A 21,044-nucleotide genomic window follows, 5' to 3' on the forward strand; every position below is an offset into this window, starting at 1 on the left:
GGTGTTATATACAAAGCAATCAAGGCTTGTTAATGAATGAGCAGACAACCAGCATTAACAAAACCAATGATTCTGAGAGTCTATAGAAAGTAATACTTTTATACAAGAGGGCAAACACACACATGCCTTAGAAATCCGTGAACACCCAGAAGGGGCAAGGTTTGAAAAGACGCTGCTATTCCTGCTAAACAGGTTAAAAAGTGATATATTTGTACTTACCCCATCGTGTACAAGGGCCTTCCAAGAGTGTTCCAGCTTCTTGACAAATCTGACAGAGGAAAGGATTAAGAGCAGTTTTCACAGCAGGTCCCCAGTCCATATTGTGTGGTGCTGGCTCGGTACCGAGCCCGGCTGCTGACCGCAGTGGCCAACAAACCCCAAAGGCCAACTCCTTGGGCTTCAGATTCTCTTCGTTATCCCGTTTCTCTAAGACCGTGCCACAGACCCCCAGGGGCGATTGCACAGGTCACTGTCCCAAGGGGAGAGTGTTTCACAGGCGTCATCATGGAGGGCAGTTAACTTGCAATGACGTTTAACACAGAAGTTACACAGGTAACCCTCTGCCTATTGCATTTTAATATAAATAGAAGAAAAGGCAAGCCTTACAGCTATTTTTCATTTTAGGGGAGAAGTGGTTATGGCCATTTTAAGCCACCGCTTGTTTTTTCTTTGCCACTTCCTGCACAGTGCCTGTGTACAACCACCACAGACACAAAACCAGCTTCAAAACAGTAAATCTATTCCGGGAACATGAAGTAAATACGGTAAGCAACACCCAGAAATTGATCCCAAAATGCCCTGCTTCAAGAAAACAGAAAGTGGTACATAAATAAAAACAATTATGGTTTGTGTCTTAACTATTTCTTGAAAGCCAATCTTGAGGACCAAGCAGGGGCAGACGATGCTGGAGAGTGTCTTCTCCATGAAGTGAGAGGAAGCTGTTATGAATGTCTCTTACCTGTAGGACTGCAGCACGTCGATGATGCCGATGTAGAGCAGCAGCCTCTCCCCCCTGGCGTTGCGGGCGGGAATGCCCCCCATCCTAGGGGAGGAGAGGGCACAGAGGTGAGGCAGGGTGTTCTCATGTCGCCCGGCATGGGCTGAGTATCACGCCAACTATTTAACAAGCGCCAACACGCAGGAGGCACCAACTGCTCAGTCAACAGATCGGGGAACAAGGCAGAGGAAAACGCTGTTTCAGTGAGTTAAAGTCAGCTAAACCTCCTGAGAGCTGAGCCCTTCGCCCTCTGTATGAGAATTTTATTGAAGATGAGGATTAATCCCAGCTCATCCACGAGAGGAGACCAAGCAACTGTAAAGAGCGTCCACTACCGCCCAGAGCGAGAGGGCAGCTGGAATTTATGGGCTGTTCCTCTGACCTAACAAAGCACGCGCTCTGTCTCTTAGAGATGGATGGAAATAACCAGTTGAAGCTGCCGATAACCGGCAGGCAGAGAACTCTCAAATCCCACCTGGAAGGTGAGAAAATCTTCCGTGCACTAAGGAAGGAAAAATCAAAGTTAAAAGCTCAGAATGTGACATCCAGACCTCTCCACCCTGCACGACAGCAACCCTGCACCTAAATTAAGTCTCCATGAGCCACACTCGGGTTTTACCCCTCTCCCCTGGCAGTATTTCACTGGGAACAGTGACACAGACTTACTGGTCGTCTGTCTCTATGGTGCCACCTCGCCGGGCCTCTCCTTGGATGGATTCCATGGCTGTTGAGTAGAGTGCCTTCTGGGCAGCCGGTCGCCGCGTGTCGGTCTGGGACGTCCCGTCAGCCATCGCGTGCTCTCGCTGGGCCAGGTCGATGTTATGGATTGCAACGAGCAAACTGTAATCCATTATTTTAAAGCTCTGCAGGACCTGGGCAGAAATTCAACAAAGGCTCGCTCGTTATCGCAGCCCCAGTGAAACCCTCAGAGCAGACGTCTGCAGAAGCAAACTCAGCATTTTTGCCCAGATCCCTCAGCGTATTGAGGGGATGGCTTCAATCCCCAGCTCGGGCACACTCAGCTCATCTGCAGCCACCAAAGGGAGTCAGAGGAAGCCAGCGGTGACCCGAGCCAGGGGACAACACTGACTTTGAAACGGCCACCAGACTTGAGACCAGACTCGGTCAAACATCCCACCCCTCTCCCCAGATCCTGCCCTGCTCCAGAGCTCAGCCTCGGCAGAGGGGGCTCCTCCACCTCCAGAGGCAGAGCTGGAGTTAATTCAGGTTGGAAATCTTGAACGAAATTGGTGTCCAACTCCTGCTTCTTCTCCACACCACAAAAACCAGGTTCTCTAAGACAATACAGAGGCTACAAGGGGGCAACTGTCACCTCCTTTCCATGGGAAAGGCTCAGAAAAAGAGAGAATCATAGAATGGTTAGAGTTGGAAGGGACCTTAAAGATCATTGTGTTCCAACCCCCCTGCCATGGGCAGGGACACCTTCCACCAGAACAGGTTGCTCAAAGCCCCATCCAGCCTGGCCTTAAACTTCCAGGGATGGGGCAGCCACAACTTCCCTGGGCAACCTGGGGAAGAGAGAACTCTCCACACCGCCCTTCACCCTTCCACTTACCAAACAGTCTCTCTGTAACGTTTTGCACAGAGCGTTATACATGTCAGAGTCCAGGAAGAGGCCATCGGGGATGTCCTGCATAAAATCCAAGTCCTTGTACGTTGGGAAGACCTTCTCTCGCTCCTTCTGGGACGCTCGGCGTTTGTATGTGGAGCCCTTCAGGTCGTATTTCAGGTGCATTTTGACAGAGCGCGGCAGTAGGTTGTTCATCACAACGATGCGAATGTTTTTGCCTCCAGCCTGGACACAGTACAGGCCGTAAAACTTTGGCAGCAGCGTCCTTGGGTTCTGGTTCAAGTTCTGAAACGCCAAAGACAGAGAAATACCTTCAAAACCCTTCTGGTTATTCGCAGGCCAGTTAGAGGAGTTCTTTGCTCCTTCCTGTGCTTCTCTATCGAACCGGAGCTGGCAAGGACTCAAAGCCATTGCCAAAGAGGCTACGAGACAAGGGCAGGTGAGCACAGGGAACAGATGGGTGACGTCTACGGCTGTTAATAACCTCTCTGCGAAGCTGAACGGGCCAGAGGAAGATTGTAGGATGAAGGAGTTTGCTGCTTAGTCACACAGAAGCTAAGCTGGGGAGGCTTTGGAGCAAAGGAAGGCCTTGTGCCTTTTAAAATTGGGCACTTGGGTCAAGCTCAGTACATCAGGGTAGAGATGGATCTAAACTCTCACGGCTGCAGAAGGCACTGGACAGTTTTGAAGAAAAACAACGTGGTTCTGGGATACAACCACAGCATAAATATTTGCGGGTTCAGAAGCAGTTTAAGGAATTCAGTTATTGGCCCCACCAGCATCAAAACTCCTGAGGCAAGACTATCTTGTGGCTAAATTCCCTTTTGCTGGAGACAAACATGAGTCAGATCATACACGCAACCTGTTCAATTTTGCTTCAGAACTGATGAAGCCTTTTTTGCTATAGCCACTTTCATAAAATTAACATGCCTTTGCTCTCAAAGCTGCTGCTAGGAACCTAAAATCGAAGTTCTTCAACTCTTTCTCTTTGCAGACAGAACCGAGCACAGTCCTGGGAAGGGAAACACAAGGACAGCTTTCCAAGACAAAATACCACAGGGGTGACACTGCGCAGCACGGAAGCAATGAACAGTGGCGAAACAGCCTGCCACCTTCCAAAAGGGTCCCAGTCACAGCGTGGAACCTGAGAGCCCTGCGCTGCACACCAGGCTCATGACACCCTGGCAGCCGGGGTCAGTGCGTGACTGTCTTTGTCACCGGACAGTTGAGAGAGACGCTGCCCCTCAGCTGGGGCACAGATCAACCCCCAACTCGCATCTACCAGCAGTGTCTGTCAAATTGTACATTTGGGGGGCCTTTCCCTGCCTTGCACGAAAGAGGAACTCACCATGTAGTAGCCAGGCAGCAGCTTCTGTAAGAACTCAGCCTCTTTGTGCTGAACCGTTTTGATGATAAACTCGTCGTCGCTGGACACGTAGAAGAGGGACCCGCTGGCCCCAGAGTTTGAAAGTTCAATGAGCGGCTCACTGCAGAGCGAGTACTGAGGACAAGGTGAGAAATGCAGAGGTGAGAGACACAGCAACAGGAAACTTCATCCCAAAGGCTCTTCCTTTTAAACATCCACAGAGGCAAACCCCAGGGCCACATCAACATCTACTGCTGCCCTTACAGAGCTTCCCAGGGGCCTCACAGCAGCCCGAGAAGGGGAAGAGGACAAACGCCCATCACACAGAGCACCCAACAAATGGCAACCTGGTCCAACTCACCAGATAGTCGTCGGGTCGGATCCCAAACAGCTCCCGGAAATAGCGAAAGGCCACTGGAGCATAGGTTTTGAACCGAAAGTCATTGTAGTGATGAGCTGGGGTGAGGTTACTCCCTTCGCTGGTCAAGGAGAGAAGCACACACACACACATATTTGTACTTGAAACGTTTCTGAAGAAATTGCCCTAAAAAGCAAACACCCACTGGCTGCTTCCAACACACCGAGGGCTAGAAATCACCCACCCGAAAGGGCCACGCGTGGGCACACACAGCAGCAAGCCCGTGTTAGGGACTAACGCTACTTCCCAACCTCAAAGCACCAGAGAGAGAAGAAAGCAAGCACCAACCTTGGGAAGAAAATGCTTTCTACTACGTAGAAATCTTGCATGAGAACGTCTCTTTCGGGTTTAGTGCTCAAGCTTCCAACTGTGTGTGTAATGCCCAGCTGAATGGCACCTTTCAAGGCAGATGATGTTGTCTGGAGAGGCAGAGAAAATGAGTTAGACAATGTGGAGCAGCACTGGAAACAGGAGTGAAAGGAGTTGAGGAAGAGAGAGCCCCCAGTTTAAAACAGCACTGTCACCTGGGGTATTTTACACCTATTGGTTCCAGCTTCTGTCATTTCTTTCTCATGGACTTGCATCGCTTTGGCCATGGGAACACCTGGGAACACCCCTTCATCCCCGACAGCATCCTACTGGGTATTTGCACTCCAGATGGTTGAGCAGTAAAGGACTTAACTGGAATCAACATCCAGCTGGTCCTTAAAAGGACTGAATTTGATTTCATCCTCCCACACTCATCTCTACACCCTGCAGTCAGAGGGGGAAGACGTCCAGGGACAGATTATCTTGTGCCTCTAGGAATAAACACACCTTTTGACACCTTGGTCTGCCAGGTCTTGGAATTATAAGCTTTGAAGCTTGTCCTTCCCCAGCCCGGGCACAGACTTGGATGTTCTGCAGGACAAGGCAGGCAGGGCCAGCACACAACACACGCTTCTGTGTGGTGCTATCACATCCCTCCATCTGCCTCCCTTGCTGGGCTGGGGCTCTTGAACCCCAAGGAGTTCACTGTCATCTTTAAATAAGGAGGGAAGACACGAATCCCACTCCCGCATCCTCTGCACAAACCGCCCAAGAACAATGCAGGGCTGTGTTCTTCTAACGGCTACTCACACCAAGAGCCCTCTTCTGTCTGCTTCAGCCCATGATCTCATCTCAGACCACTGGGACGTGCTTCAGCCCAGCTCCAGCCACGGGCTCTTTCCCAGAAGAGCCCAGATGAGATCTGCTCCACGGCCCATCCGTTCCCGGAGCACGGAGCCCTGGGCTCTGCTGGGAAGGCTGAGGCCGCAGAGCAGGTGCCGCTCGGATTTGTGCGCTGCAGCTCATGGATGTCTCGCTTGGCTCACACGTAAAGCAACGGGACCCAGAAGAAGATCCAGGGCTCAGAATCCAACTCGCTTGCGTTTGTTTCCTTAAGCCAAACAAAGCCCAGCCCCTGCCACGTGCAAGAAATCACCATGGATCAAAGCATTTGGCAACGGAGGCCATGGCGGTTATCTGGGGGACAAACATTTGAAGTCTTTTCCCCAGACGCACAAACTCCACGAAGCTTCATAAAACGAAGGGGAACATTTCTCCCGCTTAACTGTTTTTCTGTCATCAGAGCTGCCAGAGAACTGCTGCCAGCTCCCTGGAGAGAGCAACAAAACCCGGCAGTAGCTCCAGCTCACTGTAAGACAACGGCCTTTCCGACTGCAGCCACGTGTGTATCTGACATTTACCTCGGTATTAGGCGGGGAAGGAGGAAGAACTTGACTCCACCTTCCTTCCTCACCCTCTAAAGGCTAAAGTTGCTGAAAATAGATCTCGGCTCAGCTCACCTTGCCCTGCTTAAACTCCCAGGACAGTCTCAGTGATGGGAAACAGAACTAAGCCACACGGTGCAGCATCGCTGCCTTGTTTGTGAACACAGAGCCACGGCGCCAGGTTGCCAAGGAACAAGTATTTTTTTTTTCTCTTCTATTAGCCAGCAGGATCAGCTGAGCAGCTGACTGCCTGTTTACACCGCTTTTATAGGGCAAAGAATTTTAAAAAACAACTTCCCACCCCTGGAAGAGGCGGGGATGGAAAACAGACTGTCCATGAGTCTCATTCCCAGATAAATCCCATGCAGTGTCCCACCAGCTTTCTGGGACGTTTCAGGTATTTTCCACTGGCTTCTACTTTTCTCTCCCATTACTGCTGTCTGACCTCCTATCTCTGAATTTGCTGGGAAACTAAAAGACAGATCCCAGTCCTGGAGACAGGAATTGTTTCCGAAAGGGCAGTATAACTGCCAGCTTCTGTGGAAACACCGTTTGAACCTGCTCCGACACGGACAGGCAGAGGGAGCTACATCTGAATCGGAGATTTCAGACCAGCAACTTCACACAAAGCAGTGACGTGCCAGTATCAAGCCATTACCCGTTTAATCTACATCCTAGAAGTCAATCTCACTTCAGAGAACTCAGCCCATTCTGATCGAGTCCAACAAACTGGAAGCAGCACCCACAAAATACCCACATTTACAGCCTCTTCAAAAACACCCAAACAATGACCCCTTTGTAAAGCAAATTCCAGCAACACCACAAGATCTATAGAAACTATTGTGCCCAAAGAGCAAGGAAAGCACCCAAGGAGCCAGAAGAGGCCTAGGAAGTGCTGCTAACAGGCGAAGTTTAAAAATAATCCTCTCTTTAGAAGGCTACAGAAGAGAAGCACGTATTCAGTCCTTTGGCTCCCTTCCTTTGAGATCTTCAGCCGCTGTCACAGCCACTACCCACCGAGACTGCTCTGGGCCCCACTGGCACGGCCAAGGGGAGAATAAGAGTCAAATGAGTTGTGCAAGAGGCAACTTACCTTTTTGTAGGTAGTTTCGCCCGTGGAGTCCACTCCTCTGTGCCCTTTCTTTATCGTCTGTGAGCCCGGCTGCCCAGAACCACCCGGCATCTAGGGTTGGAGTAAAAGATGGTAAGAATCGAGGATGTAAAACCCAACTTCGAGGCCGGTGGCTGCCCAGAGCCACCTGGCATAATTTTGCTTTCCTTAAAGACTGAGTGAAGTGCTGAAGGCCCAGGTCACCACGCTCTCTGCCAGGAAGGCGGAGGCTTTGAGGAAACATTTTGGGAAGGTGGCAAATTCTGCTCTGATTCACGCCACAAGAGCTCGCTTGACTCATCGCCTTCTAACACACGTGGTTGTTAAATGGCGTTTCTCAGTCTGGACGTCTCGCTGGCGGCACAACATCTACGTGGTGTTTTGGCAGCACGAGAATCGTTCGGTTTCAGGACAAGATTCTCTTCGTAAGGAGAGATTCCCTGATTTCCCCAACGAGTGTCTACAACTCCCTGTACCTCCCCCTGCCTGGTTTACCCCGAACTCCTCTGCTGTTTTTCCAGTCTCACTCAGGGCTGGAACTGGGCATTCTCTCAGGCAGGGAACAAACCAACTTGTCGGAAACTTACCTCGGGGGTGAGCGATTTTTTGAAAGTAGATGAACCTGTCAAAAGAAAAAAGCAACACTCAGAAAGAGTTAATCGTTATTATGCATCACCAAAAAAGCCTGACGCCCCGCCTCGGTTCCAACCTTTTTAGGCATCTGAAAAAAGCACTGACTCATGGCTGATTTCTTCCCGGCTTCTCCTCTTACAGCAGAGAGAGTTTTCATCGAGCCATAGGGAAATGTGATTCTGCTTATTCTGCTCATCGCTCGCCAGCCAAGCTCAGCTCTGGGCCGAGGCTACAGGCCGGGGGCTGCTCTGCTGGCTCCTGGCACCCCTCTGCCCACACCGAGCCACCATCAGGGGTGGCATCAGCACCGTCCCTGCCTTCCATGGAGTTACACGGCCCTGCAGGATTACTGCCGTCTATTAATTAGACCTGGGAGGGCCAAGCGCTCTGCAGTGTTTCAGTAGACGCGCTGACCACGCTTTATCTCAAAATTATTTCCAGGGGCTTTTATTAAAAGGCCCAGAACATTAACCCTTCCCCTTGAAACCAAGCCCAGGGAGTTTCATAACGACCGCGGTGTTAAATATCTGCGAGGTGATGTACCAATTTTTTTGTCTTTTAGGTCTGGAGTCCTGTCTGGGGGTTTTTTGGATGCAGTAGGGAAAAAAAAAAAAAAGGCAATGAGATGACTCCGTCCCTCTGCAATGTCTGTCCACACCACAAAAACAGATGGAGACCAGCGCCGGGGAGGCCAAGAGCTCCCAGGCCAGGGACACTGCCCCCCCCCAGGCAGATGCATAAACCAGGGGTGTGCTTTCTGCCTCCAGCCCAGAAAACCAGCCAAGCTCTTTCATTTTGTTTTACTTTCTGCTTCAGACACAGCAACTGGGTTTTGGGGTTTTTTTGTGGGAGCCAGGAACACAGCCCTATAGAGCCACCCCCAGCCAAAAGCAAGGCCCCCATCGCTCCGCAGAGTAAGCAGAGGGGTCGCTTCCCTCGGTGCCAGTAACAGTTTTACCAGATTAGGCGTTACTGCATGAACCCTCCAGGTCCCTCCTGCTCGGCCCCTTACAGCCGCTGTAAAGCCTCCCGCTGTGATCTCAGCAGGAGCTACAGCTCCCCGGGAACCGCAGCTCAGCCAAAGGCACGGCGGCACCGCACAGCAAAATCCCGCAGCCTCCTGCTCCCCTTATCCAGGGATCGAAGCTCTCAGTTCAATACGTATTGAACAAGAAGAAAAAAACCACAAACAAATCTGTGACAAATGCTTTTCGCTAAACAAAGCGAGTGCAGAGCGGCTGCCTCCAACCGCCTTCCCACCCCCTTTAAAGACATGAAGTTTGTCCCAAGAAGCTCTAATTTTTGTGTTTGAAGATTCTCGCAGCCGGCTCTCCTCCTCCTCCTCCTCCCAGGGTGCTCAGGACCCTTTGGAGCTGACTGCCCCGCTTCTTCACCTCTCGCATCCCTTCCCTCTTCCCCTCACCACCGACTGATTTCCAGCTGGAAAGAAGCTCCTGGGACTTTGGGTGTTAAGAAGAAACCCACAAAACTCAGCTCCATCACCTTGCCACAAGGCTTTTGAACTTGCCAGGATCCATCAGGACCCAGGGAGGGAGGAAACATCCCAAGCATCACAGTGTAACACCCCTTCAATAGCAATTAAGCCTTTTTTTAAGCAAGTATCTGTAATTATGTAAATCGAAACCTCCGAAAGGCCCGTGATTTAAGCAATCCCCAAGCAGCACCACCAGCCTTAGCACCTTGGAGATTCGCTGTGTTAATATTTAATCATCCGTGCAAAACCGTATCCCGCTAGGATTTAACTGAAGCTCTCTCGCCAGAGGACCCGGCAGCAAATCTTTTCTCTGCGCTGCTTTAATCACACGCGGCGAACATAAAAAGCGAGAACATAGGATGAGCCTTGGTGGGAAGAGCCAGCATCCCGAGGCACATCTGGTTTGTCCCCGGTGATACCACAGGGTATCTTCATCGTAGAGGTGTCACCCTGATTTTGGGGAAGACGTACAGCATCTCGGCACGGACCAGAGCCCCGGCTTCACCCTCTCCTCTTCCCCCACCGCCCCAAGACCGCAGTGTCTCCGTTCGCCCTTTCGTGTAGTGATTTGGGAAGCGACGGCGACGATCCTCCCCACCAGCCGGTTACCAGAAAGGGTGAGTCACCACGGGAAAGCCACAGGCTGCGGCGAGAGCCCCGGGGCGGCCGCAGCATCGCCCCGCTCCCAGCACACCCAGTTTCCGCGGCAGGAAGCTCTCCCCTCCCTCCAGTTTCCAAACAAGCTCGCCGCTGGTTGGGAAATAGGTAATCCCTGTTCGACCACGAGAAAAAACGCTTATTCATGCCTGAGCGCAGGGATGAAGACGGGGCTGACGAGGTTTGCTGGGTTCCGAGGCAGGACTGAAGCCACCAAGGGGTCTATCGCGTGTCGCCCTGCAAAAAGCAGCTCCCTCCGTTACCAGAAGCGTCACCGGCCGAGGCCAGAGAACAAAACCCGGAGGTTTCCACATGAAAACCTTTCAGCTACCTCCACCTCTTTCTATCGCTGCGGAGAGGCAGTTCTGTGTCGTCCCACACACACTCTGCTTGGAGAAGCGAAGGTGTTAAGTTCAATGGCATAAATGTAACAAAATGAAATAATCTCCAAAAAAAAGCTGCTATTTCTGCCTCTGTTTAAACGCCTCTTTAAAATGAAAGCTCGTCAGCCATAACTCTGACCCAGATTAACGACTAAAAAAATGGCTTGAGAGACCTAAACAGTGAATTCTGGCCAAAGGAAGGAGATCGGGGTCAGAAAGTCCTGTCCAAAAACTGAATTCACCATGTCCCAAAAAGTTTCCTCTTTTCTTTCTTTCACGGTTCTGGGAGCAATCCCCTATGGGTGACTTCAGAGCATTCCTCCCAGCTGTTTACTGGAAGATGAATCAACCTAAAGAAATAGCTGCCTTCCTTAGCTCTGCCTGATTATTTTCAGCCAGCAACAGATAGTGTGCTCTTACCGACCGTGAAATAAATGCTAGGAAAAAAAAAAAAAAGCTAAAAACTTGTGGCGATGGCACCTGGTCAAACAGTGCAGCCAAATAATTCACTGGAAGGAGCACGTAACACGGCGTTCGGGTCAGATCCTCGCTCGTCTAGCAAACGAGCATGCTAATTTGGGACAGCCGGGACAAATACCCGCTTTGCTCTATTTTTAAATAGAGGCTGCTCAGACAGATTTGAGCTGCGCCTCATGTTTTGGACGAAAATAAAAACTGAAAATGTTAGCACACCCAAACACATCATCAAGCTGGACTCTGCAGCGCCTGAGCAAGCGGAGCGCCGGGACACACCACACCGACATGCTCTGCCCTCCCTCCCCGGCCCCGCTGCTTCAGCTCCCCCAAACAGGGCGAGAGAGACAGCGGGATTTGTCCCAAACGCCTCTTCTTTATGCTCAAAAAATGGGAATATTCCCCCTCCTCACCTGGACTCCACCTGCAGGCGGTGGCTCCGTCGGTAAGATGTGAGACACTGGACGTGAGCCCAAGCCTCAGACCCACCAAACGCTACCTGGAGGACACGTAGCACGTTGGAGCCTCCGTGGATACATCCCAGCCTCTGTCCCCACAGAAATCCCCCCAACACATTCTTTTCTCTACCTGCTAATCCCCCCCGCAAAAAGAAGTCCCCTGGGATCAGTCCCCCTCCCAGTCCAAAGCTGCGAATGGGAACCGCAGCGAGATTTTTGTGGGTTTTTGGTTGGTTTTTTTTTTTCTTCAAAGTGCAAACCAGGCAGAATCGGAAGCAGAAAAAGCCCCGCTGGAACAATCCTGGCGGTGCGCAGAGCCATGGGGAGAGGCGCTGGGCCGGCAGCGGAGCGCTTACACAGCACACTTCAACCAAACAGCAGCTTTTGTTGAGAGCGGGAGCAGCTTATTTAGGAAGGGGGGGGGGGAATAACACAAACCCACCAAGTTTTGTCAATCCTCAAAAGCCAAGACAGTTAGGGAACAGGGCGTTTCGCTGCTGGTTACTGGAGAGGGAGAAACCATGCTTTCTTTTTTTTTAAGCACATATATGCAATACTTTCTACCTCTTCGAAACGCCATCACCGAGCAGCACAAAAAGCTGAAATCTAGACGAGGAAAAACAAAAAGGTTATGCCGTTGTGGTGGTGAACAGACACTGCAGCTACTTGAAGAAACAAGAGATATTTTCCCCAAGGAAGTTAAAGAAACACAAAAAGAAGCCCTATTTCCACTAGTTAAGAAAACAAAGGTCTGAACTTCACAAGCAAAACACTTCTGAGCAAGGCACCTTAGTCACACACAATAAAAACCTCTTCCACGGCTCTGGAAGATAAGGGTCTAAATATTTCGTGTGCTTCTCTCGGGCAGCTCTTACGGAAAAGAGCACAAGTACAGCCCCAGCTACGAGTCGGAGCCAACGCTCCTCATCCCAGCAGCTGGAGATGGAAGAAACCCCCGTGGGATGAGGCAGCCCGGCCCTGCCAGCGCGGAACACGGCCCTCCAGAGGGAGATAAAACACTTACGAACACTTGATCTTGGCCAGAAGGCCAAGCAGTGAGTAATAACTCTGAAATTCTCCGCACCGATAGATTTGTTCTGATAAATTACATGAAGGGCATTAAACCAACGGCATCAAAGCCGCTGTAAGAGAGTTCGTTAATTCAATCTCTAGATGAAGAGCTCTTGCGTCTTGTAGATTCCTGTCTGGGGTTATCTCTCTCACCACCATTCGTAGTCGCAGCCGATGTACACATCACTGAATTTACTGGATTAGCATATCTTCCTCCCTCTGCCCTACACTTGCTTTTCAAGCCCGTCGCTGGAGGCCCAGGACGCTCCTGGAAGTCACTGGATAGCGCTGACGTGTCGGTGCCGGCGAGCGGGTGACACGCTGGGAAAAGGCCCAGAGAAAAGATAGGGGGAGACGCAATCTCTGTAACGTTATCTGGACACTTCTGGCTGCTTTGCAGAAACAGGAAACCCTTCCTCAATCTCTCTTCGCCAGCAAACTGCCAAGCGCTTCGGGAGCAGGTCAGCACACCCAGCCAGGCAGAAATAAAGCCATTTTTTAATCCAAGAGGCCAGGGGCAGAATGAAGAACAGGTTTCCCCGCACAAAGTTACCAGCATTTTCTAAGAGAGCTGAGGCCAGGCACGACATCTTAAAAAAAAAAAAAAAAAAAAATCAATAAAAAAGCCCCAAAACAAGCAACTCCTCCACCTTCTGCAGGGGTGAGCGGAAGAGGTGCTCACCCGAGGGGAGGAGAAGAGGAGGTACCAAAGAGGATGGGGTTCAGGGCTCCACCACCCGCAGGTCACCACTCATGTCAGCAGCCAGGCGCTGACCTCACTGAAACTCCGGACCCACCGTTTGGGGCTTATCCCAGTGATTCCAGGAAAAGAGGCACTTCACAGCAACTAGTTATTCGGGATAACTCCAATCCAAAACCAACATAACTCACCAGGGCTGGGAAGAAACCAGTTTTCCTTCGTGTCTCGTCAGCAGAGCAGACCTTGACCAAAGATCAGTGGTCACAAGAACACCCACAAACAGAACCCGCCGAAACACGACTGCATCTCGGCTGACAACGAGCTGCTCCCTCCGCTAATAAACATTTGAAATAGATAAAAAAAAAAAAAAAAACAACGCCCGAGTCAAATAAATGAGCCTCAGATGCAGGATGTCTTCAGCAGCAGAAGATGAAGCAGCCCACGGAGCAGCAGGCAGATGGCAGGACTAAAGGGTGGAAACTCTGAAGACAAGGAGGACAGTGAGCGAGAAGTTTCCAGCATCTGCTCCTGTCTCCCGGCTGTATTTCTTCCCCCCCGACCCCTCTCTCTCTCCTCTCCGGGGGTCCCTCCTGCTCCCCCAGAAACACCAACTCTGAGGTACAGCAGACACGCAAACTCTTTGGTCCTCGTTATCAAACCGCTTGGGAGTCAAAGAGCGCCACAGAACTGCAGAAATCACAATTAAAAAGACAATAAATCAGTGAGGATGGTTCAGGAGAAGTACCTTCAGCTTCGGGGAAGGGGCTGGAGAGGAGACACGTGGAGCGAAGGCAAACGCAGCCGGGCCGGCCAGGATTCCCGTTATTGCTTTTCCGTATGGTTCAGAGCTAAACCAGCTCGGGGGGAGGAGGAACGGGGTTCTCTCAAGTTTCCCAGCAGAAGAAGGGTCAGACTTCTTTTTGCTGAAGGCATTTTGGACAAGACAGCTTTCTGGAACACCTGATGGCGAGTCCTGCCCCTGTGACCCACAGGAGAGCTGGGGAGACCCCCCCTTCCCCGCAGCAGCATCTTCTGGCACCTTGGCTTCGCACAAGGTTCTGCCATTTGAAAACGGATCCTAGGGTTGGCCGAAGCCCATGGATTTTACAGCTCTGCATTACTCCCGCTTTCCACCAAAACACTGCCATGCTTTAATAACGTTTAAGCCGATCCCCGTTCCCAGACAGCGGCACCTACTCAAGAAACACCAAGGCACCGGGTTTTCCAGGGCGTTGATGAATTCAAAGTCCGGCTTTAGGGCTGTTGGGGGCTTCTTTGGGGGTACAAATCCTAAGGATAAAGGCTGCGAGCGTTCCTTTCCCAGCCTGCTCCCAAACATCACCCGGCCCCGATCCCAGCTGAGCGACTACGGGACTTGCTCAAACCCGACCCCTGAGGGAGCTGGCGACTGGGAAACCCGAATTAGCATCCTGCTGGCTGCGCCACCTCCTCAATTCGGGGGCAGATAAACAATCCTTTCCCAGGAGAGTAGGATTTAGGTCAGACGTAAGGTACCTTCCTGCCCTGGGAACCCTCTGCTTTTTAAACAAGGCAGAGTCCGTGGGGATGCAGCGAGGTAATACATTTAATCACCGCTATCACACGCTAATCAGGAAAGGGTAAGGACAAGTGTGATACCTCGCTTGGGGGGAAACAAAGCCCTGATCCTGGAGAAGGAAGCTCTGAGTGAGTGGAGGGAAGCAGCACAGGCAGCATTAATTCACCTCCATCTCCAAAAAAAGCCTTTTCAACCCCACGGTGCTACTGGGGGTGGTGGGGAGGAGATATAAAACACCGAGTGGCCCCTTTTAACAACACAGGGCAGAGCCGCAGGGAGGGAGGAGCGGCTTTCACTTTCCAAAGGGAAATTCAGTTATAATTCAGGAAACGGTGCTCCCAGTCATCCATGTCCCCCCAAAACCCCACAATTCTCACTCGCTTTCTAGCTACCGCTTTGCCAGACGAGCTTCCCTCCGACAGACCAATCTGTCATTTATTCAGACAAGCTGGCTCCTACCTTTGTTCCTTCCAAGGTAATCTTTTGTCTCCAGCTTAAAGAAAAGGAGCTTTGCCCCGTGCCGGGGTGGGCATCACACGCACAAGCACGACTCCCACAGCACCGAGAGGGACAGCGAGAGTTTGGGGGACGGGACCTGGCTGACTGTACCAACCTTTGACACCCCTAGAGATGTCCCAGCTGATGGTTGGGAAAAAGAGAGATTATTTTATAACATAGACAGGACTCGGAGTCATTTGACGCTCCTATTTTCAGCTTGAGGATGATGAGCCATTCAGATGCTTCTGTTTAATAAAAATCATCTTCTCTCCTGCGTGCTGAGCCTCGGCCGGGTGGGATCAAGAAAGCTCTTGTCCCTCTTGCAGGAATCCGGGGGGACAGTGAGTCTTTCTGGGTGTTTTACACCTACACTAAGGGCCCGGCAGCTCAGACCCTGCTCTCACCTCACTTGAGACGTGTCGGGATGATCTCCCTGTCCCCAGTAGCGACTGAGCCATTCTGAGAGCAATTCTTTTGTCTGTGGAGTCCAGGGAGGGGCCTGAAGCCGGGGTGACAATGAACTCTCAACTCCCTCGGACCGTAATTATAAAGCAGCCGCGGCACCCAAGGCACAAAGGACCAAACAACTGAAATCCCACATTAGCATTTTTTGGCACACGCTGCCTCAAAGCAAAAGCAGGAAAATGAGAAAACCTCTTTGGGTGTTCCCCCAAAGAGTTGAAATACCTGCTGAGGTGGGGAGAGGGGGAACCGCTGCCTGCCTGGCCTGGGAAGGGCTTCAAAACCATCCACGTCCCCTTTATCTACGCTGGATAATGCCAGAGCAAACTGAACCTGGGCCACTGAGGACGACAGCACCCCAAAAAGCCGTGGCAGGGCTTGAGGTGGTTTAAGGGTCACCAAGGAGCAAAGCAAAACCTCGTGTCCGAAACAACAACCAGCCTCCTTTTGTCCCTTGCTTCCACGGGGGAGGTCCTCTGGCATCTGAAGGGGTCGAGACACGAGCAAGGCACAGCTACGGCCATCAGATATTCCAGCTGAAACCGTACGTTGCCACTGTCTGGCCCAAAAATCAGTCCTGTTGCCCTCCCAGCCTCTTGCCCAGGGCGAAAACAAAACCCCCAGTTACGGCTCCGACCCCATATTTGCTCAGGGCCTCGTTATTACAGCGGGGAAAGCGCGCTCAGCAAGGCAGGCTAATGCCTCCTCTTGGCAGGACGATAAACACAGGCGCTGGGGACACCTCCGGAGGGGGACAGTCCCGGTGGGACCCCGGCACGGGCAGCTCCTCCGCAGCCACGTCACCCAACACACGGCGGCTGAGCCCTTCCAGCACCCCTTTTAGGATCGCCCTCCTCGGCTCACAGCTCTTGTCATCCTCAGCTCTTCCCGAGCTCTCCCGGGAGCTGCGGAGAAACCAGGTCCTACCCAAAGCCCAAATGCTGCCCAGGGCAGAGGGCGACCACCCGGAGAGGCCCCAGGTGGGGCTGAAATCCAAGGTTTAAAGCCAGGGATCAGCCGAGGTGAACGTACGTCACAGTATCGCACACGTCACGTGGCGGAGGCTCTGTCACAACCAGAATTCAAATCCTGTGGGAAATAGGCGGTAGCCAACACCTCGCTAGCCGGAGAAGCAAACAATGGCAATTATTCCATCAGGAAGGGAGAAGAGATTTAGTCGTGTACTTGCATATTTTCTCTTAAGTAATGCTCTCAAAACCCTTCAAGCTCTCTGAAGCTGGCTGCTCCTCCTCCTCCTCAGCTCAGAAGAAGATCAAGATCTCAAAGGAAGCCCTAAAGCAAAAGAAAAGGACCCGGGGGTTTCACCCCCAGACGCTCAGCCCTGGGCTGAGGAACCACGGCTGCCGCAGCCGAGAAAGACCAAAGCGCTCTCTTCTTCCTCACAAAACTGGCTTTATGGGACCGACAGGTACGACCTCCCCCGTGCCTGCTCCCACGATGAGGAACGTCGGGTGTCTGTCTGCGAAGCTGCCCAAAGGACACGGCTGAGGAGCCAGGAAATCGAGCACAGACAGACATCCCCACTGGGTGATGCTTCACCAACTCTGCTGCAACAATTAAAGTGGTTTCTTTTACGGTGGTGTTCAGCGATCTGGCCCTAAATACTTCTAGAAGAGGAGTGGGGCCGCAGCAACACTCAGAGCACTGAACGAAGCTGGGGTTCAGCCACAAATCCTGCCGTGGGTTTCTTCCTTCCTTGCAGCCATTTGGGTGGCAAGTGCCATTGTGCTGACCACGAAGCTCCAGCACATTACATTATAATAAATAAAAATCCTGGCGACTCTCCACCGGAGAAACTCAGGAAGGATGGCTGGGTCTTGCCAAATGCAAATTTCAAGGCTTTGAGAAAGTCATTTTGGTTTCTGGCCACAAACTAGTGTGAAGAAGCTGGTCTGGGGGCTGTGGGAAGGGGAATAAGGCTCTCAACTCCCCCAGAACACTGCCAGACCTGTGAAACTCTGGGAGGAGACAGAGTCACAGGTTTAAGAACCAAAAGTGCCCCGTTTTATCCCAGGCGAGGTTTCCACCCACAGTTACCATCCGTCTGTGGGGATGAGGACGGCACCCAGTTCCAACCCTGCGTATTTCTGGTTCAGCTCACGTTTCAAACCAGCGGAGCAACAGACACCCTCAGCCATCAGAGGCTTTCAAGATCTTTCCCTTGACTCTCACTGGCTCCGGTTCCAGTCACCAAAACCGATCTAACCAGAAGATGTTTACGCTCCCACAGCATCTAGCCTCCCACAGGTGCCAAATGGCTCTGACGAGCCACCTTCGCCTTGCCCAACACCAGATGCAACAGAGAAGAGAATGTCTCCACCGGGGAGATGCTCTCCTCCCCCTTCCCTGCCACGGTCCTGACTAAAGGAAGATATTTGGGCTCCCCCTGCCCCTCTGCGCCCCAGCAGCCGAGTCCGGGGACCCGGGACCCGCTGCCACCCCCGAGGCAGGCGACCTGACTCATGGTTCAGGCTCTAAAAGTCCAAGGGAACGGAGAATCAAGTTTCCCCTGGCACCGACCGCTCTGCTCCCCCCACCCCATCGCAGGGCCCCTTCTAACAGAACCCAGGACACTCTCCCCCCTCCAACGACCCTTTTCTAGGGGATTTTCAAGCCCCCTCCCCGGGCCTCCGTTCATGCCTGGAGGGTCCTGAGCACACACTGCAGCCTCCTCCCTAGGAAAGGTCAGCCCTACACCCACCTCCCCCAGCGAAAACACAACCCCAGCCCACCCCGCGGAGCCCTAGCCCACCCCACGGAGCCAGCTGGGCTCTGCGAAGCCCACCCCATCCGGGCCTCGGCCCATAACCCCCCCAGCGCTCACCCCCACACCCTCTTGAAGGCTCAGCCTCCCCTCGTCCCCCCCTCCAGAGGCCTCTCCCCCACCCTCCGCTTCACCCCACAGCACCGACCGGCCTCCCACGCTCACCCCCCGGCCCGCCCCGAGAGCCTTTCCCCGGCCCACGGGTTGGCAGGGCCCGGCCCAGGCCCCGAGTCCCCTCCTGAACACACCCGGCCCCACAGGCCTCGCCCCCCCCCCCAAGCTCCCACCGGCCCCACTCCCCCTACACCTCTCACACCCGCAAAGAGCCCTCCCCAGCCCCACACCTCTCAAGCCTTCAAGAGCCCCACAGAGGGCTCCCCCCCTCAGCCTCACACCCCCTGGAGCCCCCTCAGCACGACACCCCCCCCCCAGAGCCCTCCTCTCCGCCCCCTAGTGCCCCCCTCAGCCCCACACCCCCCCACAGACGCCCAGCCCAACGCTCCCCCGACCCCTGCAGAGTCTCCCCCCCGCTCCCCAACCGGCGCCGGGCCCAGCCCCGTACCCCCTAGGCCGCCGCTGCTCCCGCTGCTGCCCCCCGAGTCGGGGCCCGCCGACGCCATCTTGGAGCGCTCCCTCCTCCTGAGGCGGCCGCCGGCTCGCGCGCGGCACCCGCGCCCCTCCCCGCCAGGCCCCGCCCCCTCCCCGCTAGGCCCCGCCCCCGATTGGGCGAGGGGGTGGGGTGGGGGGGAGAGACGACACGCGGCGCTGGGCGGCACGGCGCATGCGCAGTCCAGGCGGCTGCCTCGTTCCCCCCACCTCTTCCCCGCTGCATCTGCAGTTAAACAAGCCATTAAAACCCACTGTCTTCAGCCCGTGGTCTGCGTAACGCCGTCTGCTGGTTTTTAACGGGGGCTATTTCTGTTTTTACAAGAGAAATCAAATCTGCGTTTGCCAACATTCTCTGGGAATCCTCTTGGGCAAATTCAGCCTTTTCCAGCTTATTATTTGCAACGCTTTTTGCTTTGTACAGGAACTTTTATTCAAGTGATAGCCCGAAACGTTGCACAAAGGTAGATTTGTTAATCACACAAAGGGTTAACATGATTTCTAGGTTAAATAATTTAGCGGGTAGAAGGTGAGAGGACTTCAGAGGTAGATACAAGAGAGACTGAAGAGATATGGCTGACAAAAGAGATCCCAAGGGTTGCGGCAGCAGGGAGCAGAAGGTACACAGACAGCTTTTGTACCAACAAGCGAAAGGATTTAAGGGCCGCAAAACCCCGTAGGAGGAATGGAACGAAATCCGTCTCAGGAAAACAAATCATCAAGAAAATCACAAGAGCACATGTAGCCGAGTCTCGAAATAGCTCGCATGTTGTTTGGAAATGGGTGAAGTTGTACTTCTCTGGGGCAGGACGCAAACAGGCAGCAAAAGGGCTCAGCCTCAGCCCGGACCTGGAGACACGGTGGCTGACGTTAGACAACGTGAGGCTTTGCGAAGATCTCGGGAGAGCAGGGGATAAGGTGAAGGTGGTCACTGGAAAGGCAGCACAGCGGTGGGTGATACGTAGATTTGCATATATAGGAACGCTGGAGGAAGACGGTTTGAGGAAAAACACCAATAATAAGAAAAGTACTAAAAAGGGGAGGTGTAACTCAAGAAGCAAATCAAGGAAACCAAGCAGCATGAAATAGTTTTTTACTCCCTTTCTGAGATGCCAAAACATGCACTGAAATAACATATTTTTTTCAGCGGGGGGGAAGGAAAAATGTTTTTATCCATGCACAGGTTGATCAATTTGACTGAGATCTATGTCATGACCAGCCCTCCCACCTTCTAAATCTGAATTTTGAGACTGGATGATGCTGCAGCACAGATTTTGTCTACGAAGGTCAAACAAAAAACCAGATTTTACCCTACTGGGAAAGTCTGGATTTAAATCTACAAATTCCCAGGGGAAGGGTTAAAATTTGGCTTAGCCTAGATAGGAACAAGGGTTATTCTGTAACCTGAGTCAAATTGAGTAGGTCTCTGCACAGCTCCTGGCATAACAAATGCCCAACAAAATCATTTTCCTTTTTAGCACATGCAATATATTTGCTTCTAAAAGCATCACCAACTTTAGGCAGGCCCTCCTGTAAAAACAACCCCCCCCCAAAGATAAGCATCCTGTACCGCGAAGCTCTTTCTAAACAGAGAAGACAGGTGAAAGATAAACAAAACAAAAATACAGAGCAGTGAATCGACGTGCTCAAAAATCACACACAAGAAATCATCATCAGAAATGGCAATGACTCCCCCTTTCTCTCCAACTCACCTTCTAATATGGCTAATAGCGTCTACGGCCACCTGTAAAACCAAGGATGTAGCCCTCGCTCAAGGAGCTTGCAACGAAAGCAGGCGGGCAGATAAAAACACGCTGCATGGCAGAAAACAAAACACTCTTTGTCTGAAAACACTCTTCTTCTGCAACAGGAAAAGGAACATTCCTTTGTCAAAAGCCAGCGCAGCCCAAGGAAGGATTAGCAGACGAGGAGCCTAACTGTGGTAATACCTAGAGGATTCCTATGGCAAATTCCAAAGGCAGAAGATTTTTGCAGGGAGATAGCGCCGAAGGGAGAGAGGTCTGTGC

General features: G+C 52.3%; 1 protein-coding gene across 1 annotated transcript in view; it reads right to left on the minus strand.

Annotated features, from left to right (window-relative positions):
* The window catches only part of PIP5K1A (phosphatidylinositol-4-phosphate 5-kinase type 1 alpha), a 29,385-nt gene extending 10,297 nt beyond the window's left edge, over window positions 1–19,088 (minus strand). The window contains exons 1-10 of the mRNA XM_074164381.1: window positions 18,974–19,088; window positions 7,825–7,859; window positions 7,220–7,309; window positions 4,661–4,791; window positions 4,316–4,433; window positions 3,937–4,089; window positions 2,574–2,873; window positions 1,664–1,869; window positions 959–1,042; window positions 127–268 (exon numbers count right to left, since the gene is read on the minus strand). Of these exons, the coding sequence (XP_074020482.1) occupies window positions 127–268; window positions 959–1,042; window positions 1,664–1,869; window positions 2,574–2,873; window positions 3,937–4,089; window positions 4,316–4,433; window positions 4,661–4,791; window positions 7,220–7,309; window positions 7,825–7,859; window positions 18,974–19,031 (1,317 nt within the window). The 5' untranslated portion in view covers window positions 19,032–19,088. The remainder of the gene's footprint in view (window positions 1–126; window positions 269–958; window positions 1,043–1,663; window positions 1,870–2,573; window positions 2,874–3,936; window positions 4,090–4,315; window positions 4,434–4,660; window positions 4,792–7,219; window positions 7,310–7,824; window positions 7,860–18,973) is intronic.
* Window positions 19,089–21,044: the final 1,956 nt, after the last annotated feature.

Source organism: Numenius arquata, chromosome 27 (assembly GCF_964106895.1).
Source record: "Numenius arquata chromosome 27, bNumArq3.hap1.1, whole genome shotgun sequence".
Classification (NCBI taxonomy): Eukaryota; Metazoa; Chordata; class Aves; order Charadriiformes; family Scolopacidae; genus Numenius; species Numenius arquata.